The sequence below is a fragment of the Monocercomonoides exilis genome, assembly GCF_001643675.1.
Source record: "Monocercomonoides exilis strain PA203 chromosome Unknown scaffold48-729018, whole genome shotgun sequence".
In the NCBI taxonomy this organism is placed as follows: domain Eukaryota; phylum Preaxostyla; order Oxymonadida; family Polymastigidae; genus Monocercomonoides; species Monocercomonoides exilis.
Window position 1 is genome coordinate 689,539 of NW_027150593.1, and position 13,613 is coordinate 703,151.

The 13,613-nt window shown below is 31.1% G+C and overlaps 4 protein-coding genes across 4 annotated transcripts; 3 read left to right on the top strand and 1 right to left on the bottom strand.

Moving 5' to 3' along the window:
- Positions 1–93: 93 nt before the first annotated feature.
- Positions 94–4,043, top strand: MONOS_11252 (uncharacterized protein; the record flags this gene model as incomplete). The annotated part of the gene is made up of 1 exon (XM_067863766.1): positions 94–4,043. The coding sequence occupies one exon, from the start codon at positions 94–96 to the stop codon at positions 3,250–3,252; it is 3,159 nt and encodes a 1,052-aa protein (XP_067721306.1). The 3' UTR covers positions 3,253–4,043.
- Positions 4,044–6,333: 2,290 nt separating this feature from the next.
- MONOS_18146 (uncharacterized protein) lies at positions 6,334–6,836 on the top strand (the record flags this gene model as incomplete). Its single annotated transcript, XM_067871136.1, has 2 exons — positions 6,334–6,549; positions 6,622–6,836. Exons 1-2 carry the CDS (start codon positions 6,480–6,482, stop codon positions 6,834–6,836), a joined length of 285 nt encoding a protein of 94 aa, XP_067721307.1. The 5' UTR covers positions 6,334–6,479.
- Positions 6,837–6,893: 57 nt separating this feature from the next.
- Positions 6,894–7,912, top strand: MONOS_11250 (uncharacterized protein; the record flags this gene model as incomplete). Its single annotated transcript, XM_067863765.1, has 2 exons — positions 6,894–7,115; positions 7,175–7,912. The coding sequence occupies 2 exons, from the start codon at positions 6,894–6,896 to the stop codon at positions 7,910–7,912; spliced, it is 960 nt and encodes a 319-aa protein (XP_067721308.1).
- Positions 7,913–8,329: 417 nt separating this feature from the next.
- On the bottom strand, positions 8,330–10,137 carry MONOS_11249 (uncharacterized protein). The gene is made up of 4 exons (XM_067863763.1): positions 9,997–10,137; positions 9,853–9,923; positions 9,297–9,787; positions 8,330–9,241 (listed from the first exon to the last, which is right to left on the bottom strand). The coding sequence occupies exons 2-4, from the start codon at positions 9,920–9,922 to the stop codon at positions 8,480–8,482; spliced, it is 1,323 nt and encodes a 440-aa protein (XP_067721309.1). The 5' UTR covers position 9,923; positions 9,997–10,137; the 3' UTR covers positions 8,330–8,479.
- Positions 10,138–13,613: the final 3,476 nt, after the last annotated feature.

Here is a 13,613-nt window from a genome sequence, read left to right on the forward strand (position 1 = left end):
TGACTTGAGCTTCCTTTTCCATGGTGACGCTGATGTTAAGATTAATTATAATTTTTATAAAATGAGTTTTGCAATGAAAAAATGAATTAATATATGAAATTTAAAAGTTATATTAGTATTGATCAAAATAGTATTTTGTTAAAAAGTGCTTTAAAGATGTTTTTGGAATTAATTCTTTTCCAAGTTGCGATATTGATTTTCTCACAAGAAGATCCATTAATACCTTCAACAGTTTATGTGAAGCAAAGCGGGAAAGATGAAAACAGCGGGTTGGAGATAGGAAAGGAAAAGCCATCATTGAAGGATGCATATAATCTGCTGAGAAATGACAGCGCATGCTTCATGAGAATTGTTGTTGATGAAAACCCATTGACTGCAGAAGTGATAACCTTCGGCAAGAACAAAGGAATTACGATCGAAGGAGTGAATAGCGATGGAAATGGAAATACCGAAGTGGCAATTGATTGCAACGTTCATCCAGGAAGTATTCTTTTTTATTGTGATGCCAATGCGGAATTCAAATATTTGGCATTCCATTTTCCGACAACATTGAGAACAGAGGATCAAGCATCTTTTTCTTTGATAAATAGTGAATTATCCGTATTAACAATAAGAAACTGCAGGTTTGTTCGACCAGAAGTTACAGGGAACAGCATTGACTTTAATCTTGTGTGCACATCTGAAGGCTCATTGATAATGGACTCAGTTGAGTGCTCGGATGAAGCAAATTCATTAACATCGGAGAAAGAACTGTTTTTTGCAAACACATGTGAAACAGTGATATTGTCAAATATTACTTTGAAGAAAGTTGAAACAGATGCGTATGCTGTTTTCGAGGTCACAAGTGGAGAAAAATGTGATTTAACATTGAATAAAAGTACGTTTTCGGAATGCAAATCGCATTCTTACGGAACATTGCATTTTGATACTTCAAATGACCAAAGTACATTTACAGTTGGAGATGGAGGTGTTTCCACTTTTTCATCTTGTAGTTGCAATGATAATCAAGGTTCTGGAGGAATATACCTACAAATGCCAGCAATTGAATCAGCAAATCAGATTAAATGGCCCGAAGACGGAACGAATCTGATATTTGACAAATGTACAGCAGGAGAAGTCGAGTCAAAAAGGAATATTGGAATATATTTGGAGATGGCTAATGATTCATTATTCGAAGATATAGCATCAGCAATGAAGAAGAGTTTTGCAGCGAATTACACAAGAAGCAGAAATACGTGGAATATTGTTGGAATTGATTATTATAATTACGAAGAAATTGATTTTGTATCCAAGTATTTAGATCCTTTACTGCCTCCATCGCAAGATGCATCAAAGATTTTTGCGAAGTTTGGAGGCACTGGGAATGGTGAAAGCTCAGAAAGACCAATTTACAGTTTGAAGGAGGCCAATGAATTGTTGGGAATGATCACAAGAGAAGACATATTTGGAATTGCAATATTAAAGTCTGATGATCCTATCCAAGCCGAAGAAATTACATTAAGCAAGAGCCGTGGAATAATCATTGAAGGAGTGAACAGCGATGGAAATGGAAACGTTGAAGTGGCTATCGATTGTGATGCCATAGCTTCAAGAGCTTTATTCACATGCGAAAAAGAGGTGGAATTCAAGTCTTTGGCGTTCAACTTTCCCATTTCTGGATCAGAATGGCCTGCTTTGGTTTTCGGAAATGAAATGTCAACCTTACTCACGATCAGCAATTGTCGATTTATCAGAATTGGAGCTCAATCATCAGAAGGAGGAATTGTCACATGTGTCAATGGAGATGATTCTGTTGCAGGCAATCTTGTGAAGGTTGTAAGTGGAAAAGTTATGATGAATAATGTTTCATGCACAGATGATTCAATTTGTATTTCATTTTCGATTTCGCCATTTTATTTTGAAGGGGTCAGCGAAATTTCACTGAATGGAGTGGAGGTGAGCAATGTGAATGTTCAAAATGGAGCAGCGATTGTCATTAAAGATGGAGAAAGCACACCTTCAACAGTTTGCATTGAAGGACTGAGCATGAAGGAAGTGACATCAGAGAATGGAGATGTGGCTGGCTTGGAGATTTCTTTGAATTCAGAAGAATCAACAGTCGCGATTGGAAGAAACGACAAATGCACATTCAAGTCGTGTTCAGCACCGAATGGGAAAGTTGGGGCAATATTCATTGAGATGCCAAAGGCAACATCGAACATTCAGCTTCCAGCAGCAAACAATCTGGAGATAGACAGCTCGAACACAGCTGGCTCACAATCTTCTTCTCTGTTCATCATTGCGCCAGATTTTGATGAGTTCTGCAAACAGGAAAATGCATTTGAGTTTGCAAATGATTATGACAATTCAACAGCTGGGTGGATTGTGGGAGCAAAAGATGCAGAATCAGAGCCAGAAGATGCGTATGAGAAGTATTTGAAAAGGAAGGAAGAGGAAAAAGATAAGCCAAAAGAAGAAGATAAAGATAAAGATAAAGATAAAGAGAAACCGAAGGAAGAGAAGGAAACAGAAGGAAAAGGAGGGAAGCAATTTCCTTGGTATATTGTTGTGATTGTTGTGTTAGCTTGTATGATTGTTGTGGTTGTGGCTGTATTTTCTGTTCTTCTTTTTGCTGAGAAGAAGAAGAGCTCAAAGAAGAGATGTGTGAATGTTGAGGAGGAGAAGGAAGAAGAAGAAGAAGAAGAAGAAGATGGATTATATGAGGGGGAAAAAGGAAGAGGAAGAGGAAGAGAAGGAGAAAGTGAACTGAAACAAGAACTAGAACTGGAAGAAGAAGAAGAAGAAGAAGAAGAAGAAGAAGAAGAAGAATGCAGAACAACAAATAATCCTGTAATAATAAAACCAAATTCAATTGAAAATACATCAGCCATTCAGCATTTGAACAATACAACACACGAAAATAACAAATCTTATAGACATTTACAGAAAGATGAGAGAAAAGAAGGAATAAGAAGTGAATTCATTGAAGAAACATTAAGTCAGGTTTTATCATCATCATCTTCTTCTTCAATTTTGAATGAAGAAGAATTGCAAGCAAACAAAATGAATGTGAATTTGAAAGAATTTGTAACAGAAACGAACACATTTTCATTGCAATCAAACAAACAAAATGAAGAAGAAGAAGAAGAGAAAGAAAAAGAAGAAGAGAAGGAAGATAATGAAGAAGAAGAAAAGCGGGAAAAAAAGAAGAGGAAGAAGAAAAAGAAGAAATCAAAGAAGAATGAAGAAAATGAGGAAGATGAAGAAAAATGAAGAGCAAAATGAAAAAAAAATTTGAATAAAAACAAATTGAATGAGATGGAAGAAGAAAGAAAGAAAGAAGGAGAAAGAGAGAAAGAGAAAGAGAGAAAAAGAGAAAATTGATATTCATATCGGATTAAAGGAAGGGAAAGAAAGGAAAAGAAGTGAAGAAAGATTTGAAGAAAAGACGAGTTTTCTGGAAATTAATGAAGAAATTGATAGCAATTGAAAGATTTCACAAAAAGAAAAGAAGAAAAGAAAAGAAAAGAAAAATGAAAGAAGAAATGAATTAAAATTGAAAAAAGGCACAAAGCAGAAGAAATTTCATCTGAAGAACAAAAACAAGAATAAACACAAGAAAATAGGATGTTATTATTATTATCTTATCACCCTATCTATCTTATCTTGTCTTATCTAAATTTTATTTCTTAATTACTTAATTTCTTTTTCATTTTTAATTTTTTTTTAACATTTTCTTTCTGAGAATACGTGATGCTTCTCCTTTTTGATAATTTTCTTATTTTCAAAAGAAAACATCAACATAACTTCTTCTTCTTCATTTTCTTCTTCATTTTCTTCTTCATTATCTTCTTATTTTCTTCTCTCTTCATGCTTTTTTAAACTAATTCGCACCTTTATGCTTCTGTTTTTTTAAATGAAAATTGAGAATCATTTTCTCAATTAATTTGTTTGAAATTTCATTTTTTTAAACAAGAAAAATTCCATTGAATGACTTTCTTAATCATCCTTCTGTGTAATTCGTCTATTTCTTTCTGTTTTATATTTTTTGTTTTTTTCTTCTCTTTTGTTTTCTTTTTGAAATTCATTGATTTCTTTTTTTTAAAAAGAGAATAACAAAGGTTATTTTTCACCACAATTATTATTTATTCAATTAAAGAAAAGTTTTCTTTGATTGTTGAATGAGTTGTGAAGCAACTTTTTTGAAGATATTTGGAAAATAGAGATGATTATCGTGTTGTTTTTCATTGCCCTCGTTCAATAATATTAAAAACTGTTTGTATTTTATAGTCATTCTTTCGTTTTGAAGTATCTTTGAAGAGATTCTTTGAAGTACTTTTTGAAAAAAATTCATTGAAGAATTGCTTTTTTATTTAATTATTACCAATTGAAAATGAATAAAAAATGGAACAGAATTCAAACAAAAAGAGTTAGATTTTTCTTTTTCTTATGAAAAGCGCTTTGATTTTTATTATTAAAATTAGAAACAATCAAAAATATTCCCTGCTTCCTCCTGATTCTCCCAATAAAAAACTCTTTCTCTCGTTCTTTCTTCCATTTCTTTGGATCCTTTTGATGCACCTCCCCTTCTCCTTCTGAATGAAATCTGTTGTTTGTCTCATCCAAAATAGCATTTCCACTGCTCTTTTGTGAAATTCCTTTGACTGTTTCTTTCATCATCTTTGTGTTATTCTTTCTTTTTATCCTCATTTCTTTCTCTTTCTTCTTCTTCTTCTTCTCCAATTTCTTTCTTTCTCTGCTCATCAAAAGCGAACACAAAGCTCCTTTTCCAATTTATCGAATGAAATTTTTCAGATTTTATATTCAGCTTTTTCAAAAAGTATTATTTCTCTTTCCCCATTTTCATTGAACAGAATTGTTTCCTTCAACATTTTCTTTCCTCTTCTCTTCAGCTTCCATTTGAAGAATTAAAAGATAGCTCAATTAGAAGGAAAAGAAGAAGAAATGGATGGTGACGATGACGACGACGACGACGACGACGAAGAAGAAGAAGAAGAAGAAGAAGAAGAAGAAGAAGAAGAAGAAGAGGAAGAGGAAGAGGAAGAGGAAGAGGAAGAGGAAGAGGAAGAGGAAGAGGAAGAAGAGGAGGAGGAGGAGGAGGAGGAAGAAGAAGAAGAAGAAGAAGAAGAAGAAGAAGAAGAGGAAGAGGAAGAGGAAGAGGAAGAGGAAGAGGAAGAGGAAGAGGAAGAATTTTAATGAGAAGAGAAGGAGGAAGATAAAGATGATGAAGAAGATTGTGCAGATGATGTTGATGATGGTAATGTTAGTGATTGAGAAGAAGAAGAAGGAGAAGAAGAAGAATTTTTGAATGTTGTTTTCGATGCCTGCAAGGTGTTCATCACAAAGCAGCTCAAATGCAGAAAAGCTGTGAATTTTTCATCTGAAAACGATGTTGATATAAAAATGATGGATTGTTGAGACATTCGAAAAGATGTCCTTTCATTCTTTAACACATTTTCATCACACTTATATTGCTGAAGCAAAAAGGGGAGAGTTTTTGAATTGTCTGATGAAAGCCTCATTTCCACAAGAGCATCTTCCTTGAGAAAACAAATGTTTTTTCCATTCATCTTCGTTCTGATGGAGCAGAAGCTGAAATGTCGGTCATTTCCTTTCATATCGATAATATCAAAGCTTTTGGTCTCTGAATAATAATAATTATTATTTATGTATTTTTTTCATTGCTCCTTTGCAACAGAGTCGTCTTTGAAAAATTCCTTTTCCAATCTCTTTTCATCCGAGGCAAATGTATTTTGCAACCAATAATGCTCAATCATTCGAATAGAAAAGGATGAGCAAAACGCATTGTCGAATTCTCATCAAGCGCAAAGCCAGGCAGCTTGGTCAGTGCAAAACCAATTTTAATCGTGTTGCTTCAAATAATCCATTTTTTGATAGCCCAAGATGCTTTTGCAATAAAGTCATTCAACCTTTTTCTTCCACCACTCAATTTGTTTTTTACAAAGAATTGTCAATCATTTTTTGCTTGTTTTATCCATTTCTATTTTGGCATTTTACACTTCTTTTGTCTTCTGCAATCACTTCAATCCTTTTGAATGAAATCAGAAACAGTAAAAGCAACCAACCAACGAGGTCCTTCGAGAATGCAAACATTAGCTGTTCTTTGGTTTTTGTCAAAACAATCAATAACTCAAAAAAGTCATGAAACTCTTCTTCTCAATCTTTTTGCTTGATTGCAGTCGTCTTTCCCATCAAATTCCATTTCTATATCTTTAATTAATTCAATTCCAAAATGGGAAGAAATCAATTTCATAGAGCATCATGAATCGAATAATAATTCTCCATTTGTTTTTGATGAATATTTGTTGGTTTGATCAACAGGAAACAAAAAACTGCCATTTCTTGCCTCACTCAGCCAAATCAGGCTGCTTTCATAGAACTCGTTTCTGATATTTATTTGGTTTTGCTTAAATATTTTGTATATTCTTTGCGAATAGATTGCACTTTAAATAAACAGAATGGAAGAATTCATTGATTGTAGAACCGAAGACGGAAATCGAGAGATGGCCCCAAATGAAAAGTTTTCAAGTTTGTTCATTTTAACAGACTTTTTTTGAAAGCACAATTGTTTTTATCATTGGAATAAAATTTTTTCTTTAGAATTACTTGAGGAATTGAAAAATTGCAGCGTTACAGAACAAAAAATGAAAATTGAAGAAATAAATAGATTGATAGAAGAAATGAATAAAAAAGAACTTAAGTATGTTTACACAACAGAACTGCTCGATAAAATCGATCAAATGATTGATGAAGAGAAACTGATGATGGGAAATTCAATTTTGCTGCTGAGGCACATGGGATATTGCAAAGAGTAGAAATAATTTTGGAGTTTAAGCTTTGAAAAATCTTGTTTGTGCAAAAGATTCAAAGAGATGATTGTTAAAGAAGAACAGAAAAAAGAAGGAAATGACGAAAAGCTTTTTATTAACCTCATTGAATGTTATCTTTTGCTTGATAACCGGTTTTCTTTGGATCTATATCCAATCTGTGTTCCTTGCCTTATAAAAGTTTCATTGAAGAAAGAGGAAGATGAGGAAACGCAAAAAGAAGTGGAAATAGCTCTTTTGGCATTGAGTCGTATTGATGATCGTAATGTTTGAGTATTTCTATTTTATTTTTGAAGTTATTAAAATTTTTTCATGTTTTTGAATAGAAAATTGAAAGAGATCTTTATCTGAATGAAGTCAAAGAAATTATTCAGTATCATCAGAAACATCGGAATCTGACGCGACTTGCCTATCAGTCTGCTTGGGGGTTTTTGATAAAAAGATTTTTGTTAGACAAAAGCTTGGAAGTTGTTATTGCGAATGAGCTGCATTTTGAGAGAGAGGTAGAAAGCGAACTGGATGGACTGATGCAAAGCGTGGATTGGAAGAAGAAAGAAGAAGAGATGGGGGAAACAGAAAGGAAAGCAATGGATATTATTTCGAGATGGATCAGCTCAATTCGTTATAACTTCTTTTCATGTAATTTGTGGAATGAAGAATATGCTGAGCTTATCAGCCGCATTGTTGATCTGTTTCGAGCATCAAGAGATAATCACAATGAAATGGGCAAGGAATGCATTCAATCAATAAAAGCAGTTGCAAAATATAGAACTGTGAAACTTGATGACTTGCTGAAAAGTGGTGTCATTGATGCTGGTTTGGAGGAGATTCAGCGGCCAACGCCGAATGAAAGAATGACATATGAAAGCTTGAAATTTTATTATATGCTTTCATTGCGTTTCAAAGGAATGACGGGTGATGAAATGGAAGAAGCGAAAAGAAAAGAGTTGAAAAGGAAAATGCTTGAAAAGATGGAAGAAAAGGGAGTCGAAGATATCTTCAATAGCTTTCAAGAAACGTTTAGATTCTTTTTTCCTGATGATAGCGGATTCATTCATCTTTGAATATTTCACACCTTCTTTTTAAGGCTTGAGGAAACGAAAAGCTTTGCATTTTGTAACACAAAATTTTTATTTTTCTTGCTTCAACATTTTATTAAAAATAGAAAACAACCGAATATTATTTTCAACGTATACATACATTATTGTTTGTTCGTTTCTCGTTATTTAATTGACAAATATCTCAAAAAGAGAAAAAATAAACAATAAAATTGGAAGTTCATCAATCCATTTTTGAAAGATAAATTTAAAGGTTATTTTTTTTCACAATTTATTGTGTTATCAGGATGAAAATGAAAATTTGTCTTTTCATCTCGAAAAAAGTGTTTCTGTTAAAAAGAATCATGAATTAACAAAAATTCCTTATTCATATTGCACTAATATTTGATCACTTCGACATATTTTAAATACAAAAGTCAATTCTTTTGAAAATTATTAACGGTTGTTTCATCCCTTTTGCAGAATTCCCCATTAAAAAAAAACACAAAAAGTTCTTCAAGGGATTGCATTCCATTTGCGAAATGATGCCAAAAGAAAAAATATAAGTTGCAAAATAAATAACATGTCATTTCCTCAAACATAAACAAAATAATCAGAAATCTTCAACATTAATTGAAAATAATATTTTCTGCTAAAAAAACTAAATAATTCGTGAAAGCTTGTGATGATGTCTTCGTATCCTTCTTCTTCCAGCTTTTCAAAAACCTTCCTTTTTGCTGCCTTTCTTTTAACTTCTTCCATTTCATCTTTCTTTTCTTTCGCTCTCCTTGAAATACTCAAAAAGAAGTTCAAGCTAAAATATTCACTATTTTTATTCAATGTTTGGCGATGGATCTCCTCCAAAACAGCATCAATAGCACCACCATTCAGCAAGTCTTCAACTTTAACAACTCTATTTCCTGCTGCTTCTCTCAAGGGAAATATGCACCAACAGCAAATATCTCTGAATTTATCATCCGCTGCTCCATATACCTGAACAATGCTTCCTATAAGTTCAACATATTCTTCATTCCACAATTCGCATGAGTGAAAATAAGACGTTATTGTTTTGAGCCACCTCATTATTATAAACACTTTCTCCTTTTCTTTTTCTCCTTCCTCTTCTTTCCCTCTCTCCCAATCCACACATTTTGACAATTCTTCCAAGTCTCTTCTTGCTTCTCTTGCAAAATGAAGTTCATTCACAATCACTTCATTCAAGCTTTTGTCTTTGTACAATCTGTATAACAAAAATTCCCAAGCTGATTGATAGGCAAGTTGTGTCAGATTGTGATGCTCCTGGTGATACTGGATTATCTCTTTGATCTTGCTCAAATACAGTTCTTTTGGCACTTTCTATAAAAATCGGAAAAAATCAATAACTTCAAAAATGAAAAAGAAATAAACATACATAAAATTCAATATTGCACAAAGCCAGTAAAGCTATTTCCGCTTCTTTCTGAATCTCCTCGTTTTCCTCTTTCTTCGAGGCAACTTTCAGAAGGCAAGGTACAATTATTGAAGACACTTCAGATGAAGGCCATCTGTTCAACAACAAGTAGCATTCGCAGAGATCAACCAGAAGCTTTTCATCCTTTTCTTCTATCATCATCTTTTCTTTAACGATCATATCCTGAAATCGATTGCTCAAAAAAGAATAATTAAATGTAAAATCACAAAAGTATTTCAGCATTTGGCAATATCCAACATGTTTCAACAACAAAATTGCGTTTCCCCATGATAATGTCTTTTCTTCAATCATTTTGTCCATTTTGTTGAATGTTTCTTCGTTGAAAATTGAATTGAATTCTTCTTTATTCACTCCATCAACTATTTTATTCATTTCTTCAATTTTTTGTCTTTGCTCATCTGTTGGACGATGCTCAAGCTCACAAAGCGATTCTTCAAAAGGCATTCACAATATAAAATTAATTCTTTATTGTTAAATCCAAATAAAAAAAGAAAACTTGAAAAATGCTCGGTTCTGGTCATAGCCTGAATTCCTTCTTCAGAATTTTCATCGTTGTGCACACTCATTCTGTTTTTTGCAAAAAATATTCAAAAAGAGGAATAAAGCCTCGCAAATAAAAAAATTATAGATAAATACAAACATCGTTGATTATCTTTCAGTCTTAAAATGATCCTTATTCAATCTATTTTGGTATTGCTTTATAAAAAAAAGCAAAAGATATTGATAAGATGTCTCAAGGATTAGCTTGTGAAAGTCCAAAAAAGAAAAGCCTTTGTTTTCTGATCAAACCAACATATTATTGAATTGATATCGATTTTTTCTTTTTTTCAAAAATTCATTTGCTTTTTGAGAACATATTTAACTGACTTCGGAATAAAATAAATTGCACAAATTTAAGACGAGATTAGGTGCAGATTAAAAGGGAAACAATCTTTAAAATGAGTGAATGAATGTAATTTTTCATTTTTCAGCAAAGATGAATGAGACTGAAGACAAAATCATGGGATATAAGAGAAACATTGCATCTTTTGTGGATTGCTGCATTTTGAGCTCATTTCTTTATGTCTCATGGGTTGCGAAAGATGAAAAGAAATGAATAATTGAAAAATTCACTGATTGCTTGAACAAAAGAAATGAACTTTAGCAACAAGAACATAATCATCGAATGGTTGAAGAATAAAATTTTGTTTTTTAATTGCTTAATTATCATGTCTTTTTCGGAAAACGATGAAGGCCAGCTTCTACAGTAAAAATGGAGAATACCAAGTTTTTGAGACTGAATCATCAAAAGAAACATATTCGTATCTTTGGATGTTATTAAAAGATAAATTCATTTATGGCCATTTTTATTAAAGTTGAAATTAGATTTGAGAAGAATGAAGAAGATAACTTTTCCAAGAGACACATCCAAAAAACACACCAGCCCGTTTATTCCTCAGCAAATGAAAAAGAGAATGGAGTTTTGGAAGAAAGTTATTTTTATCAAATTCAATTAATTTTATTTCAGAATGAAGAAAAAGACAACCATTTCGATTATTATTATTTGGTGATTCTTTTGTGTTGTTGCTGAGATTAACGATTAACTTTTTAGGATGTTCTCCAATCATCTTCAGGCCTTCAGCAAAACACGACAACAAATATGAATAACTGGAATGTTATTAGCATCATTTGTCAGATGGAAATATGGGTGATTATTTTTGAAATTATAACTTTTTTCGGGGTATTGATTTTTCAAAGATCGTTTGTCATTGGGAAAAGATTTTGAATTCAAATGCAGAAACTATCACAACTGCTTTATAAACAAATGTTTTCGAACAAATGAAGATGAAGATGCAACTAATAGACCATTTCATTTTTCAGTGTTCTTTTGTTGATACTCATAATATATTTTTGAACCGAAATACACCAAAAATAATTCAAATTCGAAAAAAAAAATCATTTTCGAAAAAGAATAATTCTAAATCGGTATTAATATTTCAATTTGGGAGATTATTTTTGAAATCATAATATTTATAATTAAAATTTCGGTTTGAATTTTCACTTTTAATGCTTGTTAATGAACACAGAAAAGTGAACACTCCAATTCAAAACATATCCGTAATTATTTAACATCATTCATTTTCAATTAAGACAGTTGAGATGAATAAAACAAATCAATGAAGATTATATTTTCCATTTCTTAAAATTCTCAAAATAACCAAAACACTCCGAAAAAAGTTATGATTTCAAAAATAATCACCCATTTCAAAAAAAAAAATAAATTCAAATTCGGAATTAATATTTCAATTTCGTAATTTATTAGTTCAATTTCGAAAAAAAATATTTCAATTTCGAAATTCATTTTTAACTGAAATTATTAATTTTTCTCGAGAATGGATTTCAGAAAAGTTCAAGTCATTTTTAAAATTAATCAAATATTGTTACATAAAGAAAACTGTTTTTTGAAAACGAAACAATCAATAAATCAATTTTTTTAATATTTTTTTTTCATTTTCGAAAATCATCACTCAAAAGATAAAAATTTTTGAAAATTTTATACTATGTTAAACCCAATTGAAAATTGCAAATAATCAATCACAGTTTATTGAATGACAAAAAACAAGAATTTATTTCTCAATTATATTTTTTTAGTTTCTTTGGAGTAAAAATAGAAAAACATCAATTTTCAATACTAAAATGAAATTTTTTTTTGAAAAACTTCTATTAAAAAAATATGCATTCAAAATGTATAAATATATTAAAAAGAAAAATCTTTATTATATTTATATTGATAGACAAAGAAAAATGATAAAATAAAAATAAAGAGAATTAAAAACCCAAAACACATGTTATTCATTCCACAAATCAAAAAAATATTCATTTCAGAAATTGTATTATTAATTTTCGATTTTGAATTATTCTTTTTCGAAATCGAATTAATAAATTACGAAATTGAATTATTTTTTAGAATTATTATTATTTTTGGTGAATTTGAATGTAAAAATATGATTTCAAAAACAATCTCATTCATATTGAAGGAAATTATTTTAATAATATGTGTGATTAATCTCATTGAATACACAAGATTTTTCATTATATTCATATTTAACAAATAGGATATTGATGATTTGAAAAAAAAGAATAATAAAAATTCTATAAAAAAAATTCATTTTTGTGTCATGATAATAATGAATTAAAAATCAATTAATCTTCGCTCTAATTTGACTCATTTGGTCCTTCAGAAATCTCATCGCTTGAAGTGTTATCATCTTATGGAACAAAAATAATCACCCATATCATCTATATCAGGAACATCATTTTCGATTTCTTCTTCTTCAATGATTTCTCTCTCATTATCTCTTCCATGGACGATATATCCCTCCATATCCAAAAAAGAAACTTTCACAGTTTTTTTCACCATCCAAAAAGAAAGATAGTCTCCAGTATATTTCTCCCTTATGCCATGCCTAAAAAAAAAATTCTCAGATGTGACCACATTCCTTCTACTGCATTTGTGAATGTCTACGAAATTTGATCCACTAAATACTTTAAATGATTAACTGTTTGATGAATGCCACCATGATCCTTCAAGCTTCTGTGTGCACGCCATTCATCGCTCATTATTGTGATTCCTGGATAGATATGAGATTTTAATAGATGAACAAGTGTTTCGGCGCTTCGATCAGAAACAATAAAAACAAATCTTCTTTTTGTAATTTTCTTATCTTCATTTCTTTCAATTCCTCCAAATATCCATGTCTGGTTTTTTCTTCTGCCTCTCTAGATTTTCTTCTTCTTCTTTAAATGCATTCGTCGATTTCAACTATTTTTACAACACAGTCAATCATGATAGGGTTACGATTATTGATACTCATTTTCTCGACATGCAAAACACTGATCCTTGATCCAACAATATTTGGATAAACTTCTTTTTAATTCCATATCTGAGTTTGTATTTGTTCTTGCCAAAGTTAAAAAATGATCAAGAATTTGCAAAGACCGATTTTATTGTTTTCAAATCTTGCATTTGAGAAAACAATCCGTTTTATGTTACACTTGAATCACATCCAACTTCAATAAGTTCCTTTTTCATTCAACAAATCAAAACTCATGTGGTGAATTGCACACTCGATATATGGGACATTATTTTCGAAATCATTAATCTGTATTTAAATTTTTAGGATGTTTTTAATTTGTAAAATATTCGAAATAATATGATCAAATTCTTTGTTTGTATTAGAAAAATTGACAATTTCCCCTACAACTATCAAAAAGAAA